The sequence below is a fragment of the Neodiprion lecontei genome, chromosome 4 (genome assembly GCF_021901455.1).
Source record: "Neodiprion lecontei isolate iyNeoLeco1 chromosome 4, iyNeoLeco1.1, whole genome shotgun sequence".
Taxonomy (NCBI): Eukaryota; Metazoa; Arthropoda; class Insecta; order Hymenoptera; family Diprionidae; genus Neodiprion; species Neodiprion lecontei.
The window spans coordinates 22,224,861-22,251,485 of NC_060263.1; the positions used below are offsets into that span (position 1 = coordinate 22,224,861).

The window sequence follows — 26,625 nt, forward strand, 5'->3', positions numbered from 1 at the left end:
TTCGGGTTATAACTGGAATAGTAATAAATATTTTCAGTACAAGAACACATCAAAAGTATTATGTAAGGATTAATATAATTAAATAATCTATTAATACGTAATAAATTTCATGAGCTACTAAATATGTGCTTGCACAAAAAATGAATTGAAATAATTCACTGTGTACATGACAAGTTTGAAATATTTTAGATGAAATATAATTACAATTGCCATCAGATATTATAAAAATGTTTTACTCACCGAGCATAAATCCTCATCCTCCTCCACCACCTTGTTCTCCACGTCTTCCTCGTCCTCCTTCTTGTCCACCTCAGACCACCTCGAACACCCACCGATAACGACCTCGGGTTATACATGGAATAGTAATAAATATTTTCAGTATTAGAACACATCAAAAATATTATGTAACAAATAATATCATTTTTTTATGGACAGATTTTACCAAGAAGATTATGAGAAAATTAGAAAAAATTATAGAAATTTTACTAGCACGATGATAGCTACTGAATTACGACTTGGGCGAAATATGAATTGAAATAATTTATTGCAAACATAACAAGTTCAAAAATTTTGGATAGAATAAAATCACAATTGCCATTGAATAGTAGAAAAATGTTATACTCACCGTGCAGAAATCCTTGTTCTCTTCGTCCACCTTGTTCTCCTCGTCTTCCTTGTCCTCCGAGAGTCGAGTTTCATCAGGTAGCGGACCTGGAGCGTAGAAACTACGGAGCACTTGTCCCTGAAGTCGAGTTGCACCAGGTAGCTGGAATAAATTCTTTCATGCACTATTCCGACGTAATTTTGCGAGAGAAATCGATTGGGCGCAGTCCCAATACGCTGCGATAAACGGATCATGAGTTATAGCCAAAAAACGAGAACCAGCGTTTTCGACATATTTCAGCAGGTGCTTTTTCCTTCGTATTTCTCTCCTGTTGATCCGACGCTCTGTTCGCTGCGTTTTGTGAGTTCCTGGGGGTTCAATTGGTCAGATAAGGGTCATTTAAATCGAATCTAAGACTAAAAATTTTTGGTCGAAAAATGAAGAAATAGTAAGGCTACTTCTACCTCTGATCCTACCCCTACTCCTACTCCTACTCCTACGGCGTCGCTCGTAGCGCTGGTTTTATCTGTTGCAATGTTTAATTAAAAAATGAGTATACCCATAAGTACACCTCTCTATACGTTCGCTCTCTATACGACAATTCGCTTTAACGCCCTTTTTACTTATGGCACTTATTCGATCTACAACCGACATTGTTTCATTATACGGCCAGTAAAAAGTATTTTTAGTAAACTATATCACTTTATAAAAAATTGGAATAAATCCAACTGAATTTGTATGGGTTTGTGTAAAAATAATTGATTCGTTATACGGCTTTGCAAAAACTTACCTTCTATGTCAGAGGCTTATGTTCAATTCGCTGGCGAAGGATTTTCGTTCAAATCTTTCGTAATATATTCCCAGATTACTGACAGATTAAATTTAATGTTCACGTTATTAGACTTATTCACTTATGATTCGACAGCATAACTGTTTTTAGTTTATTACAAATCCCCAAATGGACATTTGACTGTATTGAATAAATTTCGAACCATTCAACATTATGTATATTCAATACAATGATATTTTGTGCAAGAGCAGCTGCTCGATTACCGAATAAAAATCAGCATAGGTCAGGGAAATAAGATGATGGTTTCTTTGTTTTTATTGCAGAATTGTACTGGCCGTTCGGAGGGAATTAAGAGGACCTAATATTTTTGCCCTCTCTCCCTGCGCGATATTGAAATACATAATCACAGCGCCGATCACATACGCCCGTTTAATAATTAACGTACTCACAGTTATTAAATAACATTCTTATTTATAGACTTATTTTAGAATGGCATCTACTTATAAAATATTAGTGGAATCGATCCTGCCGCATCCTTGTCTGACGAATAAATAATATATTTTTTCTAATTAATCATTAGCACTCTTGTACCTTTTCATCTCATATTCTGGCCGTAATCTTGGTAAGAAACTATAATACTGACGGTAAAAGACCTCTGTGACAGAACATTTTTTTGCAGCGTACCATCAATATTGCTGTATCTATGATTTTCAAGGAGGCACCCTCATTTTTATTTCAATGCCACAGCTTTTTGCTAAATTCAATTCTTAACACAAGAGGCCTCATTTTTTTTACCTTGACATGCTAATTATTAATTTGAAATTCATTGCTTCTAGTGACAAAATAAGTTAAATATATGGACCTTGAACTGGCGTTTGGCAAAAGATACATGTAGGTACAGTATACACATAGGTATATACGTATATCTTTTTCAACTGAAGAAATTAAATGTCAAAAGCTAAACGCAAACTACAACATGCCTTAGTTATTGTACTATGCACTTTTAATTTGCTAATTACGTGTTTGCCCCTTTTGTTTACATAGAATCACTCGAAAATTAACGGTGACTAATTTTCGTAAGCTTTTACGTAAACAGTTTTATATCTCGCATTAACCTCACCCATGGTGTATAGTCTTATGAGGAATTCACTCTTGTACATACAGTACGTAATATACAATGGTATAACCGGTACACCCTTTGTTAATAGCACATGAAACATCTCGACGAAATAACCCGATATGACAATGAACACTTCTGGGTACTTCTTATTTTTTACCTTTGAGAAATTGTGAAAGTCGTAAAACCGTCTTCGAATCAGTCCCGTTGCACAGTACATACATTTCATTTAACACGCCCTCCATACTTTTACCGAGTTTTTCAGGTACGTGAAATTAAGGTATTTTAGATCAAAGAGTTAACAATTTCCTTCAAAATCAGTGAACCACCGAACCGCTTCTAAGTATTTTTACTCTTTACCGAAGACTGCGTGGATTCTAATTTCTCAGACGCTGAAACGGGGGGGGAGTGACGATGACTATCTTTTACGCTCGTCGATGGTTCGCTGGAGTCAAGAGACCTATCTCGCGGTCTTTCCATCTTGCACTTCACCGTTGCTTGGTACTGTTCGAAAGGGTTCGTTGCCGGTTTTTCAATCGTCAACTCGACCAACGGTTTGTAAGATTCTATTGAAACCCTCGGCTTATTTGACGCGGCCGATTTGGATGTCGAATTCTTTCTGCTTTCAGACAGAGATGCAGAATTGAGGCTTCGTTGAGACATTGTTGAAGTCTTTCTGCTTGCAGATTTTTCTACATCACTCGAAGCGTCCGCTGATGCGGTACTTTTTTCCGATATAACAGAAATCTTCCTCGCTGCATGCATATCGTAATCCGGTATCGATTCACTCGCGGATAATCTGTGACTGTGTGCAGCCATCATCGCCGCAGTCAAGGGGGAATCGACTCTGACTTCGGTCAGCGAATCCGGTTTGAATACATACTGTTCTGCTGACGGCTGAAGAGATTTGCTTGATGGTTGGTCAATCAAAACTGAATGTAATTCCAAAGAACTATAGCGATCGGTGGCAGAAGACTTTTTTGGATCATCTATTTTAATGGCCGTCGAGATTTGCCCAGATCCTTCTGGCGCTTCCGAAAATTGTTCTACACGGCAGTAGGGATTGAATGGGTTAGAATTCTGCGATGCCAGCTGTGCCGCGTTGACTTCTGGCGAAACTCTTTGTACGCTTGCGTTAAAACGCGTTGAACCTACGCCAGAAGGTTTCAAAGCACCCTGGTCTTGTCTTACCAGTCCTTGTCCATGCAACGCTTGCGCAGGCTGCAAAGATCGTGAAAGTATTTCTGTTTTATCGTTTTTCAAGCTCTGTCCGCTTGATAAGTGATCAGTAAAGCCTGCACTACTCTGTCTAGCATAACGAGATGTTCTTGTTGGAAATACGCTAGGTACCAAAGTGTTCACTGCTTTGCCTAGTGCTTGTGAGTTTGCCTTGTCGATGTTGTCCGTCAGCGATGAGCGACTTGAAGTCAGGCTTGGTGAGTTCAAATTGGTATTAGGCAAAGCCAACGGGCTCGTCTGACCGACAGGCCGTTCATTTCTGATAGAGTTGACGTCCCCTAAACTAAACGCTCTTTCACGTCGTTGGAGGTTCAGCTCGCTGATTTGGCGTTGTAGCATTCCACCCTTCCATCTCGGTATCGGTCTGCCCATTTGAGATGTTTTCGGCGAGGCAGGAGCTGGCGGAACTCCAATTTGGGCTGGGCGAAGAGAAAAGCGACGAGGTTTGGCACGAGTAGGAATCGAAATGCCATCCTGGGCTGGGCCGACTTCTGCCGGAACCAAGGGTTCCTTTGGACATTCGAATATGAACGGATCGGCCGAGTATGGTGGAGGATTTTGTCGCTCTCGTATATGAAGTGGGACAAGGTCCTGCAAGAATAACAGCACACGATATATTAGCCATACAAAATGGTTGATTTCGGTTCTACATTTTTTCATGCGATCTATTCTTATGGTTCATCAGATCGGAATTAATGGCTTCTATTGTTATACTGCAGTGATTATGCATTCCAATAAATCAATGTCCCGAAATAATCTGTGAATTTTTATCCAAGCAACCGGGCAATAATTGCTCAATAAAGCACATGCGCAACTTATATGACGTATGTTTACACGCGTATCCGGATTATTTCCATAATGCGCCCCATACGGACTCCTAATTGTAGGTAAATCAACTCAATGCAAAGGAAACTCGGAGCTGCTCAGCTTGTACTTGTACTCTGATTTGCATATAATTAGTGATCTTTGTGGGTTGCATCGCGCAAATAACCCGGTATGTACAGTATATATATGGAAACCGTATCACCCAAATAAGATGAGAAACCAATTTCGTTTGATTCAGCAAATTTTTTCTCTCAGTATATCCTGTTCTTCCTTATCAAACTATTTGCTGCCAAGTTTCGCATGCCAAATTCGAGATTCGATTGAAATCTCGGTACCCTTATAATCCGAAATGAAGTTATTGCTAATTCAAACTTACCGGAGTGTAAGGTGGTGTATTGTGTGGCGAAGTCCTTGCATTTGTGAATTCTGATTTCAAAGAAAATCTTCTGGGCACCGACCCGGGTATCATGCTACCTTTGCGTCCGTAGCTTTGCGTGGACGTAACTGTGCTTTCTTCTGGTCTTAGAGAGAATCGCCGGGATCCAGCACCGGGTAGGAAGCTGGCTTTACGACGAAGTCCGGGCGTCGACATGATAGAATCATCAACCGGTCTTAGAGAAAATCTCCTTTCAGCCATTTGACCCGCTGTAACTGTACTCTGTGTACTTTGGCTCTGCGGTATCAAGTGTGAAGGAGGTGAGAAGAGAGCTAAAAGACTGGGAAGCTTTGGTGGAGTCAGACTTGCAGTGCCTAATTTTCGCTGAGGTCTTGAAACAAATTCGTCGGGAACGGCGCCCACTCGTGAGTGCAAAGCAGTTAGGGCACGCAAGAAATCAGCCAAAGACGTTTCCTCGAGCAAATTCCCTTCTGGACTATCCGGCAGGTTTCCACCTGTGTGTGTGAAATAATGTGGAGCAGCGGACTGTCTACGGTCCGGTTGTGCCATAGGGCGCATACTCCCAGTGTGGGAAAGGTAATTCTCTTTCAGCTGGTCGGCCACATCGGAACCTGGGAAGGACTCCCGCCGTGACACTTCGCCGGAGTTCTTCTTGCTCGAGAATGGGTTGAACCACCTAGGACGTATGGTCTTTGGCACCGATGACAGAGAGAAGGAAGGCAGACGGGACTTGGAACCCTTCACAGGAGTAGAATTTCCACTTTTTTGCCGCGCTTTCATCAGTTCCTGAATCTTACTCGACGCCGCCGGCCCGGACCAGGTCCATTCGGTATTCTGCTCATGATCACCATAACCGTTGTCATCCTTCTGTAGCCTGATCTCACTCGCTGCTCTCATCCGAGGTTGAGAAGGTGTCACTTTCTCACCGCCAATTCTCCACCCGGAACCTGCCCAAGATTTTTCGCTTGCCAAAATGTCTTTGTCGCTAAAGCCATCGACTCCCTTCAGCTCTGGCTGGTTGGTCTCTTCATCGGATATATCGAATTGTTCTGGAGGAGCCGGAATGGAGCCCAAGGCAGTCACAAGACGAGCCAGCAGTTCAGCGGGCTGGACCATCGCATGAGAAGCAAATGTCGCGTTCTTGTCTATCCTCTCGAGATCACTTTCTGACAGTACGCGATTTACGGCCTCGTATTGAATCTGAAACAAGATGCAGTCATCTATGGGTATTCATTTTCATTCCAGGTTTATTCACGGGCCGCATTTTCATCACTTTGGGTTAACTTCTGGACAATTGAGATCTTGTACGAGACTGTTTACCGACTGTTCGGAAAATGAGTATACACATAGAACAGCTTTAACGAGAAGACATCGCAATACCGTCGAAATTTGTAACCAAAATCAGAGACGTTGCTGTGGAAAAGTGAGGTCAAATTTGATGGAAAACTGCTCTCGTGTAACACTTACAGTTTGCGCAGCTTCACTGTTAGCACGTCGTCTTGGATGAACTGGAACATCCACTTCTCGGCCACCATACACCAATTCACGAAGATCCGGGAAACTGTGACTTCGAGCGAATTTATACTCCGGAAGTTCACTTTGGTACTCATCTCGATACACGGGCTAAAAAAAGATTGGAACATTTTCAGAACCCATTCGCATTTCTAACGGAAAATATTGCTCACTTATTGTTAGTATAGGTAAATGTATAAGTAAGTTCCCATTCTTGTTCCTTACCTTGAGTTTCATCATGTAGATCTCGTTAAAGACTCTCCTTAAGTAATTGACATCCTTGTTGACCTCGTTCCAAATCTTGCTCTGTGTATGTTTCAAGTTCATAGCTAGCTTATGCTCTATCCTGGTAATCCTCTTACTTCGCATACCTCGTGATATAAAGCTCATAATCATGACCAAGTATCCCAATCCAAAGGATATCCAAATTATAAGAAAGGCCTTATAGAACATCCAGAAAATACCACTTCCCTTGGTGTTGTCCTGTCCTGTAATTAATTGCGGCCACGATTGATTTTACTATTAGTGATATTGTACACGTCTGTGATATGATTGTTAAAAATTTATAAATTTTTGATATTCGAAATTCTTACGGTTCATCCCTGTCATTTTAACAACTTCGAGTAACGAAATTATATATTTTGTCACCCTCCACTCACCTCCAATCCTCTTAAAGCAGGCATGTTGAAAATTTTAAATTTCAGTTTATTGTTGAATTACACTTTATCCCTGTTACGATCTCTACCATAGTACATATCATAAGAAACTTGAATTCTAAAATCTAATTACCTGCAACGTAATCGCCAAAACCAATGGTGCTGAGGGTCACAAAAGCATAGTAGACTGATTCGTCGTATTTCCAACCCTCCCAGTACGAAAACAAAAATGATGGAAAGAATATGAACATGACGAATCCCGGTACCAGATACATTAGAATCTGAGCCATCAAACCAGCCCGTCCTGTTTCCAGAGGAATCCGTCTTTTTTGAGAATCGGAGGGCCCATTTTTATACGATTTGTACTTCTGGTGCGCTCGAATAAACACGTTGCCAAAGTAATCGCCAAGTTGAGTTAGCAGAATACCATTCATTGGAATGCCGATGAGGGCGTAAAAAATCATCAAAATTCGTCCTAGCATATTCGTTGGTGCCAGATTTCCGTACCCTAGAAACAGATGCGTAACGTATGTTTGCTATGACATGAGTTATAGGTTAACTTAAGGAGATATATCTGGTTCACAATGTAATTATACGGCCAGATGTTTGAGAGACCAGTGAGTGTCAATAGAACTATCTGACAACGTAGTGTTATCACGGCAATTCGATAAACTTTTGAAGTGTTATTAGATCCAAGTCAAGATTTATGAGACGGGACATCTCATTGTTTATTATTGACTGTGCAGGTCAAAGTAAATTTGGTCATTGGTATAGTTTCAAGGTAGGTGATTCGTGGGAAACCTTCGTTTGATATAAAAACCACGCAATTCCGGGAGCAAATGCAGTACTGTTCAAATAAACAATATACGAAATGTTGGTTCATCATTGATACTAAATTATGAACTCTGCTCGAAGTTAAGTTATTTTGAAAATGTCTTTGCCAATGGGTTTCTACAAGCAGCGTCGTTTGTACTTTGACACTGCTTCACTTCAATTGCATCTGAGCATCGGTAGTCATCGAAAATATTGCCAGGGTGGTACAGTATAATAGTATAACAGTAACGATATAACGAGACAATGTAAACCTATGGAAGTGGATTCTGACCGATTGACTGGCCACCTGCAGTAACATTTATTGCTATCTATTTAACCTGCATAGCAGACGAAACTGGTGGCCCTGAATCGCTCGCAGTCCGTGTTTGGAGGTGTATAAGAATCCTACTTTTTAAAGTGGTATTCTATCTCTTTCTGTTCTATTTTGTGACTTTCAAGTTTATTTCTGTTTAAACAGATCAATTAACTAAAATGAGATGGTATAAAAATGACGATAGATACCCAGACATCGTAATAACTTCGACAATTGTTGACAATAGCGAGCCGCTAAAAGCGCTAAAATTTTATACTTAGTATTTCGCACCGATAAATCTGAAGACCACGTTCAAATTCTGACCAGATCTACTAATGATCGCTGTACACATTACATACGATCTGCAAACAACCAACGGCTCTTTTAATGGGATCAGAGCCTTGAGTCGAACGATTATAAACGACGTTGGAATTCATTTACTCATATAACATGCTAATTCTGTAAGTCAACCGAGCAAAACTAAATTGCACTTGCCATGTATACATAATTACCGCGCCATTATTGATTTATGAGTGATTCTCCCGAAGTAATCATTTTAACCGAAATTGCCTTACATTTTTCAAATTCCAATGATTCCATTGATTTTTTATGGAAATTGTTAATTATTAAAATTTTCGCACATTCATCAAAACAGATTTTCCATCTTTAATCGCACTGAGCGTTTTTTTTTTTTTCTCAGTGTCCAAGAAAATCATGGACCATTAAAATGGAAAAATAGCTTGGACACGGACTAATCATTTTCAATTAACTTCGAGTCAGAATAAATAATTTTTGTTCAATACATTTTTCGCTCTGAAAATGACTACTTCAGAAGAATGACTTTTATATATCTAATAAGAATATGTTCATTCCAAATTGTTTAGTATGTTTTTCTTTTCTTTCCGCCTGACTACTTGCAATGAAGCTGCAAATTTTCAATACAATGATATTTCATTCTCTTTACTTACCAATAGTACTGACGACGGTGTATGCAAAGTAAAAACTGTTGTAAAAGTCCCATTTATACTGATCGACTTCGCCCTCCGTGTAGTTGGAAACTGGCTTCCCGCAGTAGGCGGTGAGTTTCTCGAAAATTTCATTTTGATCGTGTTCCTCGTTCGGCACGTAGTGCTCGTGGAGAAGTGCTGTGAAAAGAATCGGTAACCATATTGCAAACAGTATTGACAAACCAATTGGCATTTGCCGATCATGAACTCCTTCTAATTCGTACCGGTCGGATCGTTCAACTTGCCACGAGGTGACCTCGTGCTGTCAAAAATTTTTAACAGTGTAAGCAATTAGCATCACCACAAACAGTGTCACAAGTCTTCGCAATTGATGAATGAAATTCTTTCCATTTATTCTCATATTACGAACAATTATTAAACACCTTTTGTGTTATTGAGATATTTCAGTTACGTCGACAGAATAGGTGGTTTGGTATTTTAAGTCTCGCTAAATTGTGCGAAACTCATTGTGTGTTTATTTATAGCTGTAAATGCGTAATATAAATATATAGATACATGTGTCATTCAATGTCTGCCTTGAAGATTGAAATGGTTATAGTTTGGTGCAAATATCCATGAAAGTAAACCTTGATACCATAAAGAGTTTTACGTGCTTTGAAAATGTCAATGTTCTGTTTCGAATGACAGTACACTTATTTTCAGAACTCTTATGTTTGCTTAGTGCAATATTCTGCTCACATGTCAAACACGTTTTCGCAATTAGAATTTTCTAACATTTCAGTCAAATTCTAAGTTATCGTGTTACAATGGTCACATTGAAATCTAGGATCATAAGTTTCGTCAAATAAAACATCAGCCTAAACCCCTTCAACCAAATCTTCTAGAATAAAACCTGTCTTTCTTAATTCACTCGTCCAGAAACGATTGCAATGGAAACGCAATACGAAGCTGCATCATCAACGAATCACCAGGCAGTCGGCTCAATTACCGAACGACAATCGCCTGAAGCGGTTTGATAAGAAGAGATATGATCGCTAACAATCGTATTTAATTTAACAGGTCTTATTATACGTGCACAATGATGCTTCGGAACTGTTGGCTCAAAGGAATACTTGAAAATTATAACAGCTGGCTTTTATTTCTTTACAACCTGTTGCGTCACATCAGTTTTAAGAATTCTCTTGTACGTCAAACGAACGACATCGAAAATAGATATCGCATCTCGTACATATGAGTTTAACGTTCTTTGTGTACAACTGAATCACATTTTGGCTATTGTATTCTGTGTACTAACTCACGTCAAACTTTAGAATAGAATTGTACCAATTAGTGACCTAGTAATCATATACGTTGATTAAGTTATGACCCAGCTAAATTATTGCACCTCTTTTGTAACGTACAAACCAATACAAATTTGATAATAAATGCAAGCGCGCCGAAAAATGTTTTAGGATTTAGACTCTAAACTGCAGCTCATAAAAACGATTATAATCTCACGAACACGAGCGAAAATAAAACATGTATTATTTACCAAAAATATAACACTACGTAGAAAGAACAAGTCAAATCTCTTTTACTGCGATTCGATTCTGGAGATATCGAAACTTTTGATGAAAGTACCAAAGGTCGTCGCTCAATGTCAATTCTTTGTTGAAAAAACAAATTTTGCTTCATTTTCAAGTCATCTTTTGTTTTCCAATGATTATAAAAATAAGGCTAATCTCTTTTTCGTTTCAACGTAGGAGTTGTTTAGAGTAAATTTCTTTGTATCACGATGAAAACTTCACAGTCTTGGAGATAAAACTGTGAAATAAAAACGGAGACACAGATCAAAAAATGTCGACGGTTCTATAATGAAATTGAGAAACTTACGTTAAAAAAAGTCCAACGCAATAAGGTTTTCATTCCCAGTGTTGACTGATTCACCTAACGCGATGAATTACGTTTGCACTATATAATAAAAACAAAAGTAAACAAAAATCCGCACAACTAATTACGATAGCGGTTATCTTCTTAAGCGGTATTAAATTGAGCTCATTTTGAAGCTCATTACTATGTAGAATATTTTTTCCGCTTTCCTGATCTCTAGTTTCGTACGGTAGTCAAATCGACGTAGTACCCCAAGACAGTAAATTACGTTACTTGTCACGGATGGTCGACAATGACGTTTATCTTACGCACTGAGAATTATCCAGAAACAGAGTTCAACCGAACAATTCATACGACACATGTCGTTTCTCGGCGATAAATTGCTTGTAATTGTTTATCGGGGTTCGTTGTAAGACCGAAAAAAAAAACATTCAAGGAATTGAAGCACAGCTCAAAATACCAATCTACTTCACAATGCCCGCGTGAAAATTACGACTAAATCTGACATGAATCACGATGGTATGCCTACTAGGTGTAAGGTTCCTTTGGATATGCGTCGTTCCGTAAAGGTAAGGTCATCGTGCGCTGAAACCTTCTGTATTCAACCGCACAATGCGAATCATTACGGTCCCGCGATATAATTGAGCAAATGAACAATTATATGACTGGTAAATATCAACTGATAAGATAATAGGAAGTAAGTGACCTACTGCGGATAGCCCTATTAAACAAGATAAAGTATCCTCCGCAGATTAAGAGACAATTGATTATGCGCAAGACTCAAATGTACGAATGATTAAAAAATTACGTACGGTATGCGAATTCCTTTCCGCGATGTTGTATGATCACAAAAAAAAACTGATAGCGAGATCAAAAACGAATTCAAAAACGTGCAAGTATCGTGAACTTTTCGAATTTTTTTTACCTCTTTTCGTCTTTTTCACTTACGTTAACTTCTGTACTTCTACATTGTCCCTTACTCTCGCTAAAAAGTTTGTGATCATAATTCATGATCCAAACAAAAATTATATAGAATATTATATACGTTCAAACTCGTACACACTTTGTATCCACAAGAAAATTTTTCAACAAGAGTGAGGGTTAATAGACACGTGCAGAAGCTCAGGTGAAGAAAAGAAGACTGAAAAAATATGACGATGGTAATGATTTTAGATAGCGAACACGTACTTTGGACATGTCAGTATCGTTTTTCTCCCTTGCAACCCTACAGATTTTCGATAAAACTTTTTCACGTATCTATTTTTGTTTTAAAAAATATTCGCCTAGGTCGATTAGAACTGACTACCCTGTATAATGGTATTCTACGTAGTTGAAAGATAATTGTACGTAATCAAGGTCCAGATTTTGCTACACATCTGACGTGCCGATAATTAGGTATGTTCCGATAAACAGCCAGATGGATATCAGATGTAAGAATGAAATGCACATAATCGGCAATAAATTAAATCACCGTCTGATATCAATTAAGATAAATAGTGTCCATCATAAATGAAATCATACAGAAACCTCTTACAAGATATCCATCGAGCGAGTGGAGAAACGTCTGTTCTTTAGGAGTGAAGGATTACAAGCAAACAATTTTTTTTAGCTTTTTATCTACCGTAACAAGTATCGGAAAATTTTATACAAAAAAAAACTACCAATTTCTCTACGATTCATACAGAAGCAACGAATTCTGAAGCTAGTCTCAATCAGTGATCTATGTCTTAACCGCATATTCTTCATCAGATTGGCTGTAACGACGGTGTGGTTAACACTGATGACAAAACGTGGGATTATACAAACGTGTTGATACATCACACAACTACTCTGAGCGTAAACTCTATAGTCGTTCGATCTCCTTGACGATCTCCTTTAAGGTCTTTTATACCAAGAAGGATAGCCAAATAAACACGATAATCTAATATTCGCAGAAATTGTAACGTGCCTAGTTTCTGAACCTACCATGTAGCTTGTATTCTGACCATATACCATTACACAGAAGTCAAACACCCCAGTGAACGTCTGGATATTATTTCTCACAATTTACACCGCCTACACGGTTTGCGGAGTCTAGCTGCACGTATGATTAGATACGTCGTTGCAGGTTAGATGTAAAGTTGAGACGTATGCAACGGTTGGTATCAAGCTAATCCCGCTCTACGATAATCGCATTGTGACGAAACGAAACACTGTATGAAATTTCGGCAAAATCTGTTTATCACGTCCCGTACTTATCAACATTATAAAAAAAATGCTCTTTTACAACTGGATTTTGGCGAAATTAATATTCAACTCCAGCTACGCAGCGTTACTGTATCTTTCACAGAAATGATAAATAAAGATACGTGAGAAAGGCTGATGAATATTACGTTTTATGGATGCAATAATATTACACTAGAAAAAGTAGGGATACCGTTTAATTTGGCGTATAAAAATCGCTTTATCGTATCACTGTTCCTATATCTTCCCGAAAAGCATGAGTTATAAAATTTTTTTATTTTTGGTAAAATACTCTTTCAGATCGTGTACGAGTCGTCTGACGATGATCGCTGCTTGTCAATCCAAAGAAGGTTGAAAACTCGCAGCCAAATTTCAATTATCACGAGAAATCAAAAAAAATTCACCACTTTTCTGGGCATTCATAAATTTTGATTTTTTTTCATTCATTAGAATAAAAACATTGACAACATTCTGCAAAGTATAAAAGTGTTGAAAGTATGAAAAATCTATCCATCAAATTAATACCTTCGTCGCTTGGGATTGGTGCGTGTTTATAAGAACTGTTCAAGCAGTCAGATATTCTAATGAAATCGGGACGATAAACTTCACCGCAAGTACAACGATAGATTAGCACGAATTCCATTCCGACTTTCGAACCTACCTTCAACCCCTTGCATTTTTCTTAGTGTTACGAATCATTCGCTCGTGGCCACAGCCACCAAAGAATGCGAGTCCTAAACCCATTTAATGCAAGTCACAATCATTTGCGTTGGAGCTTTGTGTCGCTGTGTCTGTATGGGATGTTCGTTTTAGTTGTGGAAAGCAATTAACGATTTCGAATGAAGCCATAGGAAGCTAGGATAAAAAATATAACACATTTTAATATCCTTTGAATTATAACTGACCAAATGTGACCAAAAGTGCTCATTGACTATGAGACTACATTCATTTATGGCAACGTTTTGAAATAATAAAAAACTAGTTTCAAACCCTCGCTTGCTAAAACTCGCTAGGGGTCGGATGCCTAGTGTAACTGGTTTTTGTGTTCGTGCGCTCGCATACTCGTTGTCAGTGTTTTACCAGATGACATAGTTGTAGGGGAGATTGAGGCACGATGGACTTCCCAAAAAATTCTGGTATTTGCTTCATAGTACACAGAATGAACACTGTCATTCTGCATGTGACGCAAACCGAATCTGCCAGTAAGATTTTTTCTATATAATACTACGAATCACGATTACACATGAATGTAAGTATAACGTATTGTGATTTTATGACAATAAATTTCTTCAAAAAATACCACAGAACAATCAGCTAAGTGCTGACAGATTTGAAACACGACGCACAGCAATTTTAGCTCTAATTGAACGACGTTATTGTCATGTATTCCTACGTACACAATGCCAACTATTCACCAATTGCAATTTGTTGATGCTGGTCGTTCGGTTTTTTTCCGATTCAAAATGTTATCTGAAGCATGCATATTGGTTTGGTAGTACAAAACATGACGTTTCCAATAATCAAACTTGTAAACTTGAAAATTAGTCCGAAAGGTCAAAAGTCATCAGGTCCAGGACCTGGACAGTCGGAACTACGGAGCGTTTATCCTGGAAGTCGAGTTGCACCAGGAAGCGGACCCGGAGCACAGGATCCAAGAGATAGAGAGAGAACCCGGTACTCGAAATCTACGGAGCGCGATTTTCATACATCCGCTCTACTGCGCGGTTGTTTCCAGACTGAGGAATTTGGCTAGCTGATTTTGGTCGTTACCATTACTACAGATCGATGACATCGAAAGAAAAAAATTTTTTTTTTGTGACGTCACTTTCTGACATCCGGATATCCAAACTTTGGTTTCGAACTTTAATACTATGTATGTCTATGTATGACTTTTGAAGTCTCGAAACACGTGGAAGGAGTTCGTTTGCTATGACGAACCTTGCGCCAAAGTAACCGGGATAAAATGTACCAATGTTTTCAAATTTTACAATCTTTGAGTTCTCTTACGACTTTTCGAGTTCGTAGGGGATATTTCAGAAAAATGTTAATCTAGGTGTTTTTGCAAGAAAAACACAAAATATGAGGGTCCAGACCTGGTCGAGCTGATACGGAATGTGCGATATACAATTCAAAAATATGAGACATTCGAACCGAAGCATGAATATTGTTACTTCAACTAATGCATAGTTACTAATATCAGAAAATTATTTGCTTCAATCGAGGCGACAGTCCAAGAAATTATTCATTAAAATTCACAACTTTTTTTGCAGGTCAGTTCCAGTCAAACATGTTGTTATTTCAGCTACAAAAATGTAAATACTTTGTTACGATCGACACTCTTATGTTACAGGGATATTGTGCTTCCGTAAAATACAAAAAATCCTGTTTCGGAATTCTTACAGTTTCCGAGCAATGAAATCTCTACAAACTTTGGTAAATGATAGGGCTTATGATTGCGTTTTTGAATTGTCTAAGAAACTTTCGGAAACTTGACTAGAAAATATGAAAAGTATATCACTTACAGTTAGCTACGGTATAATCATAAGTGCTGTAACCATTTCTCAAAGTTTGAAAAGAAAAAAAGCACTACATGAGAAAAGCAAGCATTATAAAATACGATTTGCCATATTTGACGAAAGTCCGACATCCCCTTAACGCACTACTCCACGTATTGCACGGTGATTCAATTCTACGTGTGTGTCCGGTATAATGAATATTGAAATCAGAGATTACACACACGCCCCTTACTCCGATGCGCAATATCGTCAACTGAAGACCCCGAAGCGGAAAAAAGATGTGAAGGTCCGCACTGATCAAAACCACCAGTGAACCGTCGAAGTCGTATAATTACAGTGACATGATAGAGTACGGAAAATATCAAGGTGTGAATGTTTTGTTTGGAAATCAACGTTATTCTGCGAAAACTCTGGTGGCCACGAGGCCATTGACCACAGTAAGTAATTTTGTGCGAAGACATGAGACAAGGTCGTACAGTGGCCAAGTGAAAACGCCGGCAATGATGATACGTGACTTTCCTGATCAAGATGTAGTGTTCCGGTTGCGCGTGGCATTACGCTGCAATGACGATGAGTGAAAGACCTCATGATCGTTCGTCGGAATTGATGCTGTTTGTCATGCCGTAAGCGTCAATGATATGTCTACGTCCTCTAAAGATACTTGCGTTAATCGGTAAATCATATTGTTAACGTATAACCTTAATTCATCTGCATTTACTGCAAACACGATAAATACATCTGACGAAGAATCTATGAGGAATCCTGAATCCTGGACGGAGAAGGAAATAAAACAGACAAATTCTCATGTTCGGGGTATGTAACCGAAGACTGTTCGTTTTATTTGCGAAATAGATTCGCAGCTGGTTTGTTAAATATTCTTTACGTCAATCGATGTTCGTCGTAATAATATGTAAAAGCGTACTTGCCAATTTCTTTTTTCCCGGGCACGATCGAATGTTTGTCATTTATGTGTTAACAACTGTATCTATGAGTATTTTCGATCATGAAGTAACGAGCCAGAAAATGCCTGAACAATTGTTTTCTTACATTTCTCTGTGTGATAGGCTTGTGTCAAGATACAAGATATTGTTTGTGCTTGGTACGTTGAACGTGTGACAATGACGGTAATTCACCATTGATAAGAATATTCAAAATGGAAAAAATAGCCGTTTGATTCGACGGCATCGAGCCGAGCCACTCCTGCAGTGTTCGTTACGTTTAAAGTACCATTGTGCAGTTTGACAACTGTCCGGAAATTAGAGAAATACAGGTTTACTTTATCAGGAATACAATTGACCGTGATTAAGCATTGAGTGTAAAAGTGAAGGTCAAATTCTCGACCTGCCAAACACGTGAACAATTATTGTTGGATGATTCAAGGTTCAATCGGCGACACTAGTTGTAAAAACAATTTCCCATGAAACAAGACGCAGTCCATACGTCCTTCCAAAAGTTTCAATACAACTTTTACAAACAAGTAGTTTTAATGTATAGAAATAAAAAAAAATCCGAAGTTTTTTAATTCGTCAAAATTATCCGATGTGCAGTCTCACAGCAGAGTAGATGCCGCTATCTGACCGGATAAAATTTGCACCAATTCATGCACATAAAATTCTGAAGCACAAACTGCACAATCGTGCAATCGTACACCTTGACATCCGTGTATCCAATTTTCGCAACAAGTGGACTCGCCACTCATGGTTATCGTGCCCGTAGCTATAGGTTACCTATTCCTTATTGCAGTTAATGCGTATAATGAGTATGTTCTCTGCTAATTGCGAAGACTCGAGACTTATGGAATTGCTCGCACTGTCGTATCGATGACGAAAAAAGCGAATATTCGAGATGAGCGCGATTTCAGTACAATCAAAAATGAAACACTCACCGTTGATTTGAATGCGACTTCTCCTGGCTTCCGTAACCTCTTCAACCTCCAGTGGGTGCTCAATGTGATAAAATATGAAAGCCCCCAGGAGCAAATAAATCAAGAACAACATGAGCAGAACCAGCCATTGTCGTTTGGACATTTTCAGCAATGTTCCAAGTCTCACTCAGAATTTTCGTATGTTTTATTCGCAGGCACCTGTTCCTCGTCAATCTACCAAAAACTTTGACAGCTGAAATATCGTTCGCAAGAACCGACTTGAGGCTAATAAAAAGCTATCGTCACGAAACCATATTTCCACCACTCTTCCAGGCACTCGTCACTACAAATTTTTCCCTGGTTGTATTATATCTCAGCTTTTATTTTATACTTGTTTGAAAAGATATATTTTTTTCCTTCTTTCTTTTCTTTTTGTACGCTTTGAACAAGACTGATATCAATTATCTTCCGATCGTAATTGGCTCTGCAACCCTTATCGCGAAGATTGTATGGATTTATTGACAATCCGTTGGCAGTCAGTTCACCTGATGTCTCGAATTCACTGGAACCTGTACAGCACTTCACTTGATCAATCAGTTCTCTGGAAGAGGCAGCTGGAACAAAAGCAAAAGTACCTTGATTAGCGTCGAAAATTTTAAGAATTATACGTTTGATGAAATTTCAAATTTTATCTACGTCGTTAAAATTTCTTTTAATTGCGTACCAAAATATAAATCATCGATTTAAATTTTCCCTTCATATTCATTTGTTTGTCGTTGTTATTGCTTGTTATTTCATTCATTCATTCACTAAGACAACACGGATCTGCGATTGATCGCTTGACGAAAGCCCTTGCCTGACCAATTTCAATTTTGAGACTGAAATAATTTTGGTATGAAAATCAGAGGAAGATAAAGAAGGCGGCATTAGCGGGGGTGATCCTTGAGATCTTTTATCTCCAGACGTAATACGACAGTGCAAACAAAATAAATATATATATATATAATGACAATACAAGAGCGTAAAGTGACCTGTTGTTAACTCTGAATATGGTGTCATAGACCATGCAGAGGTAAACTGGAAACACTGCAAGCCAATTTAAGCGAAGGCGAATTGCTGCGTTGCGGCTCAAAACTAGATTGCTTGCGTCCGCCCTCGAAGCGACGCTCTCAAACAATTTCGGACAACCTTTTACGGCCGTGTTTGAGAAATTAACATAATTCACTATGCCCTCGCCCTTGTTTTCGCAACGTCATTGCGGTACAGTTCACGTGCAGTAATGCTCGTGAAACGTGACGTTAACTCGACGAGAACGTGGCTTGAAAGAAATATAGAAGAAAAAAAAGAAGACAAATCGACGGTACGACAGAATCGTAATAGAAGCAATTTGTAGTTAGTCATTTAAAATGATAAACCTAGTCTCCTCGATAATTGGTGCCTAGTTTTAATTGCACCTGGATCGCGATAACTTTGAACAGAAAGTTCGGGTCGTTTTTTCTTTCCTTTCCTTTTACTCTTACAGTGAAACGCATTTTTTTCACGCCTCAATCTAGTGATTGTTAAGTAATACGATCGCGCCTATTTTTAGTGAATTATTATTAATTTCAAACGAGTATCAAACTAATTGTATACATCGATAACAAGCACTTACTTTGATTGAAATAATTGGTTCGGAATAATTATTCGTATACTTGAATTCACGAAATTTTTCCAACTGCAGGTATTTAAATGAACAAACAAACAAAAATTGTCACTATACACACGCAACGACACATATAATTTAACAAACAACAAAGACTGTATTTCTGAGACAACTCGTAAACGGTCCTCTTATATTCAATTAACCATCCTCAGGCTGATAATACACGGGTGTACTTAAGCTGCTACTACGAATGTATCGCATCAACTATAATAAGGCAACTCTCGCGTTGTAGGCGCATTTATGTACATATATTTATACCGATAAATGTAATAAGAATTCTGAGAAGTTGCCTTTAAAATTCAGTGGCCGCGTGGCTTACGTAATACGTTTTTCCAACCGCAGAGGAAGCTTCCGGTTCGATGCAAAAAAACCGGAAAACGTGGTAAAGTTGGTTGAAACGTACGGATGAACAAGTGAGGTAGTTTATTTCTGGATGAACAAAACTAAAAAATTGAAGACCCGTGCAATTTTCCCGAAAAATACGATACACATGTTTTTGAGGAAGAATAATCTGAGTCCAAAACTACGCGACGTGTCGTCCAATTTTTTAATAAAAAATATCAAATAAACAAAGAACATGACTAAGTATTTTTCTCAATTCTCGAAATTGAAAGACCTTAATACTTGTTGTTCTTATTATTGGTATTATTTATTAAGACATGCAAGTTTCCTTTACTGGTAACACCATCACTCTGTGACGATATGAAAACCGTTCGACGTTTGTGAGAGTTGGGAAGATTATTATTACTCAGAATTAAAACCACCTCTGACGATAAATGCGTACTAGTTTGTATTTCCTACATGGATTTTACGTCTCACTGACGACACTGTTGATCATTGGAATGCGTTACCACAATTTCTGTCGTGTTCACCTGTTTGCAAAGTTTGCATTTGATGCACATAAGCGACGATGTAACCTATGGTCCTGTCACGTTTATCCGACCTTCGAATATGGCAACAATGAGTCAGTAAATAGTCGAAGAAAAAGGATGATTAATGTTTTATTTTATCCTCGTAAACTTCCTCTTTTCAACACCATTTTTAATAATAGCTCCGCAGTTGGTGTAACCGATGTTTGCTGCAACGCGACCTGTTTACACAGGTTCACCTGTACACCGTATTCTATGCGAATAAGTCAACATGTAATGACTTATGGTTCGCAAGCATAATTAGGGGGAAGATAAAGCACAGAATTTTCCAGGATAATTCTTGTCTATATTCACGGTGGTAATTCGCGTAACGTCAATTCGACATTTAACTTACAAGCTTAAACAAAACGCGTAATGGAGTTGCCCATTTTGAAATATATTGCACTTGACTCTCGATAAAAATAACTAACAGAAGCTGGTTGAAATTTTTGTGAAACAACGCAGAGTCCGATGACATTCCGATCGAAGTTAATTAAGGTTACTCTCGGACGCCTTATTGGATCAATCGGTGAAGATCATGGTCATGTTACTCGAAATCACTCAGTTATACTCAAAAGACAGTTTCCGAAATCAGTCATATAAAATCATTAGTCAACTATGAACCAATCACGCCGATAATCTCAAATTGCTTTATGTAAATTAAAAATCGTCTACGACAGATATATTTCATTCTACCTATCAGATTTAGTTTTCCTTCAAACTGACGGCACACTTCTATTTTGAAAATTATTCATTCGATTTGATCGGGTCAATTGCAGACAATTTGTTTGAAAAAATGTTTACTTTGGTCGGCCGGAAAAATAACGTAATCGGCCGACTCTGATTCAGAGTAGGTAGATTGAATAAAACTAATTGTAAGTTCGTTAAAAATCAACAGGAATTTATTTGTTTCAGCTATAGTATCTGATCTGATCGATTGTTCATAAAGTTAATGTCTCAGTATCGATATTATATTAGTAATGACGCTAAAAAAAAACTTTAATCACTCGGGTGGGGGTCAAAACTTGGAAGGGTCAATATTTCGAATGGCCGAAAGATGAATTGTTCGAAATCATTCGTTATTTTATTTTCGCATGTTTGAAATTTCGATATGTCGGCCAGTCGAAATATTGACCCTTCCAAGTTTTGACCCAATAACTCGCGGATAATTCTGAAGGAAATTTTGAACTAGCTAGGTGTAGGGTTTGGAATTATCGCTTAAGAGGTTGGCTAATTACTTTATATGATCGCGGACAAGAAAATGACAGAGAACAAAGCATTGATTCATTCAAACGAATTAACGTGCAGTGACTATAAAATTAGTTGACATCGGTGGATATATTGTAACACAAAACTGTATAAAATTTTCTGATAGCGGCATAATCAGTCGTTCGAAAATACATCAGGAAATCACGTGCTTTCTAATCAAGTGAAATCACTGCATGAAATGACACAAAATCAGTTAAGATCACTCTTGAGTTCCACGAAATCATGAACTAGAACACCAAAAATCGGAGTAAACTGATATAAATATTGTTTTTTGGAAGCCGAGACCGTCGTGTTTGTTCTCAGAAAGTTTCCAACCGGAGATAATCAATTCACTAATAAATGTAAAACAAATTGGTAATTCTAGATTACAAACATGACTCGCTCTGCTCGCGTTGCTGTAGCCAACTCTTTGTTACCACGCTAAAAAAATATCGAAACGTACATCATCAGCGGTGCAGATTATCTATAGACTGGAAAACTACTAAATGCTGGACATTTCACAGTAGAATGTTGAGTCGACAAAGACTCTATAATTGAAGATCAATTAACCACGTGTTCCCTACATTTAACTGGTATAACAACAACGCCAACGAGGCACCTGATATATCTCTTCATTGGTGAAATAGTTTTACATTTTCATCAAACTAGTATTTTTTATTTTGTATATCGACTAAAAAAGTTTTTTTTACCAATGGAACATTGCTTTTTACGATCACGGAGAGTTAAGGCTTTAGAGTTAGCGCTGATTCAAGCCTATAAATATACGTATAATATATAATAATATGCAGAAGTCTTGTCATCTCGTGATGAAACTATGTGTGACGTAATTATAAACGCCTGTAATGTCTTCGGGCGGAACTTTGGTTCAACACTAAGTTCAACCTATTGACGGAAAAAATCAGTATAGATAACTTTCAGTCTCGCTTCTTTGAAGCTCTGAAGTTTTCTTTTCATATCCTCATTGCGACTGTAGGTACACAGAAATTGTTTGCAACGATTCCCGGAGATTCCATGACATGGGCTTCGCGTCAAAGTAAATAATGACTTTGATCGATGTAGATTATAATCGGATGTATGTGTTAACTGCGCCGCGAATTGATCGAAATCTGTGTTAACAATTATGCATCAATTCTACGTGTAAGACTTCGTCTTCGTTAAGCAGTAAGTTTTATAAGTGCAGATCAAAATTCTGAAATTCCTTGATCCACATTTGCCTGACCCAAAAATTCCGAAATGCAAAACGACAGCTGACATTGATTTAAAGAAAAAACGCAGGAATTTCACTGTCGGAAATATCATTGATTCTTTCGTGATTGCATAAAATGTGATGTAATAATAGAACTTCATTTATTCCACGTACTTCGGATAAATTAAACCCCAACTTAGAATAGACGAGGCCGTCCTCAAAAGTAATAATTGTCGAAAATCTCAAGGCAAGATTTGGTTATTATACCTGTGATCACAATTTTTCAGACAATTCTACAAGACCTCATTTGCTTGTTTCATTCTCATAAACATTTTCATTCTCAAGCTAATTTATCATATGAATACCGAACGTCATTCCTGGCGTCTTGGAAGATTTTTAAAAAATTCGCGTGACCGACCTATACAAAGGCCATTTATTGTACCTTCCAGATTCATGACAATTACACTACCGACACTAAAATTTATTCTTTATGCGTGAATGCGATGATAAATTATTTCACTCGGATTTCCGTTGCTGCCTTTGTGATCGAAAAAAAGAAAGTAAAGCCCGAAACGTAATTAATATCAATTCGATGAAAAGTCATCAGCAAATTAATGGAAAAAATTTGTATAGGTAAAGCAATTATACCGATATACCTACTTATGATAATAGTATATGAAAATTGATTAACTGAAGATAAGTCGAAATGAATAATAATAAATACTGCAATATTACATTACCAATCACCTATTGATAACATTTATATGGAACGCTCTCGTACCTCTTCGGTACACATCGCCAGTCCTATTAGATTAATTTACACGCCTAATTGTTTACTGAGCCAGCGTCCAGCGAGCCACGAACCAGTAGCCGAGTAACTCCATGCGTCAATCCAACCGACGGATGCAAATTTTTTCAGAATAACTCGAAAACGGTGTCGCCGCTGTAAATAAGCCTGGATTTAACATCTTTGTCGACGATTTTTTAATTCGGAGGATAGATTTCTCGTCGACAGTTTCAATCGCCAAAAACGCTGTCGTGGTCTGTACAATAAAAATCTGTGCTCTCGTAGTCGAAAAAAGTTGTACCTTTCAAGAAAAAAAACCTTGAATTTACCAAATACGGCGATCCATTTTGCCTTAAAAAATGTTTCGGTAATACCAATAAATCTGATTTCACTCAATAACCCAAATTATTGTTCTGATCAATGTTTCGTTGAATAAAACAGGATTTATTGAGATCGGAAATTTAATAAATTCAACGAAATCTTTTACGTCAACGTATATACATATATATATATATATATATATGTTCGAACGTGAACACGTGAAATAATTCATTCTTCATGAGTCATTCTTTAATTATCACGGATAGACGAAATGGATTCATTTGAATAAGAATTCACTTGGCCAGCATGAATTGAAGTCTTTAATACACAAGATGTCCGTAAATTGATATGGATGATTCGTGTCGTTGTTATATTTTTTGTCATTATTCCACGAGTAGCAAAGCATGAACGGATATGTACAATTTATTGTTGTGGCCAGGCTTGAAAACTCCTCCAGTTGTAAATTATGCACCCAAATGAATCTTATTTGCCATTGCCAATATTCACGTATACAACGTATGTTACGTCTTACACGTACGCGATACAAGTGTTTGACGATGCGCAAGCATTTTTACTACATCCAACTCGAAGCTTTTACCCACGCCCAGCTTCAGTTACGTACACAGATAAGAAAATAATGAATGAAAAGAAAAGTTCATCGCAAAGTTTACCAAATCACATCGAATTAGTGACTATGGCTTAATAAATTGCTTTAACTGACACGTTTATTCAGTGTTCATTTAAAATACACGATAAAACGATTCGATCACGTACGTTTTATGAAATTTACGTAAATCGACCGCCTACGTGAAATGAATAGGAAACCGTAAGAAATGAGGCAAAATTATTACCCTGTTGTTAGTTAAAAAAAAGAAAATAATTCTGCGTCCGTATTTGCACTTTAAAACGTACATACATGATTGCATCGGTGCAGTGCTGTAAAGAATCGCAGGATTGTTGGAGCATAGATATGCGTTGATGATCCAATTTTAATTGTAATAAACATCGGGTATTCAATACACGTTCCTTATATTCTTTTATGATGGAACAAGAACGAAAAACTTTGACTAATTATTGTGAGTATTTTTTTTTTTACTACATGTTTCGTTGCGTTGTTTCTTCTTAACTACGCTGCAATTTTCATGAGGTGCATTGCAAGCTATTAGAGACCGCTTTTGTTATAAATATATACGGTTGATTTACTATCAGTCTCGTGCTAAGTTGTCTGGGTCTAATGAATACATATTTTACTCAGTAGATTATACGTAATTAGTGTTGTTTTGTTACGTTAATACAGTTTAACCGCATTTTATACCTCAACCATCCACCGAACTATAGGTATGTATCATAATGTAAATCTCTTTAGCCCCGAATTTTTACTCAATTATTTCAATGTCGAACTTTCGTCCGGTTCGTTTTAAACATGTTAAAGTTATTCGCTTTCAGTTCTGAGTATGAACAATCACTGCACGAATTAGTCAAACTTTATTGAAATTTCAGAAAAATCCACCAATATCCCAGGTAAAATTTGTAAGGAGTAAACGTTTAGTCTGTTACTGCAGCACACGTCTAAAGTAAACTGAAATGTCCGGTAGAAAGTATATCGACAAAAGTACTGAATATTGAAATCTAAGAAAAAAATGAAAAATAAATTCGCTTACCTGTTTCACTCGCTTCTTGAATACAAATCACACAATTTCTTCGTTATGTACAATAAACAAAGGTAAACTTATTAATTATACGTTAACGTAAATAACTCGGTGTCAGACAGCTCCAACTTTTCTGGAATGACCGATGAAAGAAAGATCCTGATTAGTTTTCTCCTCGTGAATCTATGTCTTTGATATGCGTATGCTTCGAATAAGAAATTTTCAGGGACGAAAAAGAATAACAAACCGGCAGATTGTAATAATGATAAAATTTCGATCGAAACAGAACAGAGATCGGTTAAAAAATCTTGGTGAAGCACTTGAGTAAAGAATGAGGAATGAAAAAGAAAACATGTAAAATAAAAAAAAAAAAAAAAAAAAAAAAAAAAACAAGCAACAAACAATCGCCGGTACGGCGTTTATTCGAGCTGCGCCGGAGCGAAGCGTCTCGACTGAACTTGTAACCGGCGAAAGACCTAGGAGGAAGGTCTTTTGCAATGGTGGGTGGGAGGATGAGGGACCGGAACAGTCCTATCACTCCCTCTCTGACTTCTCTCCACGATTCGTCGATTGGTTTGGTCGGAAAATTCTGATGGCAGAAGAAAAAAAAAAAAAAAAAGAAACAGTCCCGCTCAATGAACTTCGCGAAACGTAACGATTACAATTGGTATATTTCGACGCTTAAAAACACCAGGACGCACAGAGATATCCCCGCGAACCTTATGACAGGTCGTATCCCAATACATACTCTCTACCGTGTCAAAGAGCACGGATATTCGTACTTGCCTCTCACTTATCGCCAATGAAATATAGGTATGTAACGTATAAAACGACGGCAAGACAGCTGTGGTGACAATCTTAACTTCTCGCTGAAGGATTTATCTGCATACATACCATTCGTCTTACGGAATGGAAAATATCGACACCGTTATTTTTTTTTATTTTTTTTTTTTTGGGGGGGGGGGAGGGAGGCGATTTTTCAGTCTCCTCGTAAAAGTATTCCAGAGCAATATCGACTCTTGGTCTGTTCTAGGGCTGTTACGATACCGCGATTCACTTGTTGCTTTGCTATTTACATGTTCTTTATTAACTGAAAA

At 37.8% G+C, this 26,625-nt stretch overlaps 1 protein-coding gene across 4 annotated transcripts; it reads right to left on the reverse strand.

Annotated features, from left to right (window-relative positions):
- Window positions 1-1,677: 1,677 nt before the first annotated feature.
- LOC107220858 (open rectifier potassium channel protein 1) lies at window positions 1,678-25,890 on the reverse strand. Of its 4 annotated transcripts, XM_046738390.1 has the most exons (9): window positions 25,776-25,872; window positions 25,541-25,661; window positions 17,728-18,320; window positions 9,235-9,411; window positions 7,274-7,648; window positions 6,710-6,972; window positions 6,440-6,595; window positions 4,952-6,172; window positions 1,678-4,341 (listed from the first exon to the last, which is right to left on the reverse strand). In XM_046738390.1, exons 3-9 carry the CDS (start codon window positions 17,867-17,869, stop codon window positions 2,851-2,853), a joined length of 3,825 nt encoding a protein of 1,274 aa, XP_046594346.1. In that variant the 5' UTR covers window positions 17,870-18,320; window positions 25,541-25,661; window positions 25,776-25,872; the 3' UTR covers window positions 1,678-2,850. The 4 variants fall into 4 exon arrangements, with proteins under 4 accessions (XP_046594346.1, XP_046594345.1, XP_046594347.1 ...); XM_046738389.1 differs by having other exon boundaries at window positions 25,541-25,890; XM_046738391.1 differs by lacking the exons at window positions 25,541-25,661; window positions 25,776-25,872 and adding an exon at window positions 19,358-19,694.
- Between the last annotated feature and the right edge of the window lie 735 nt (window positions 25,891-26,625).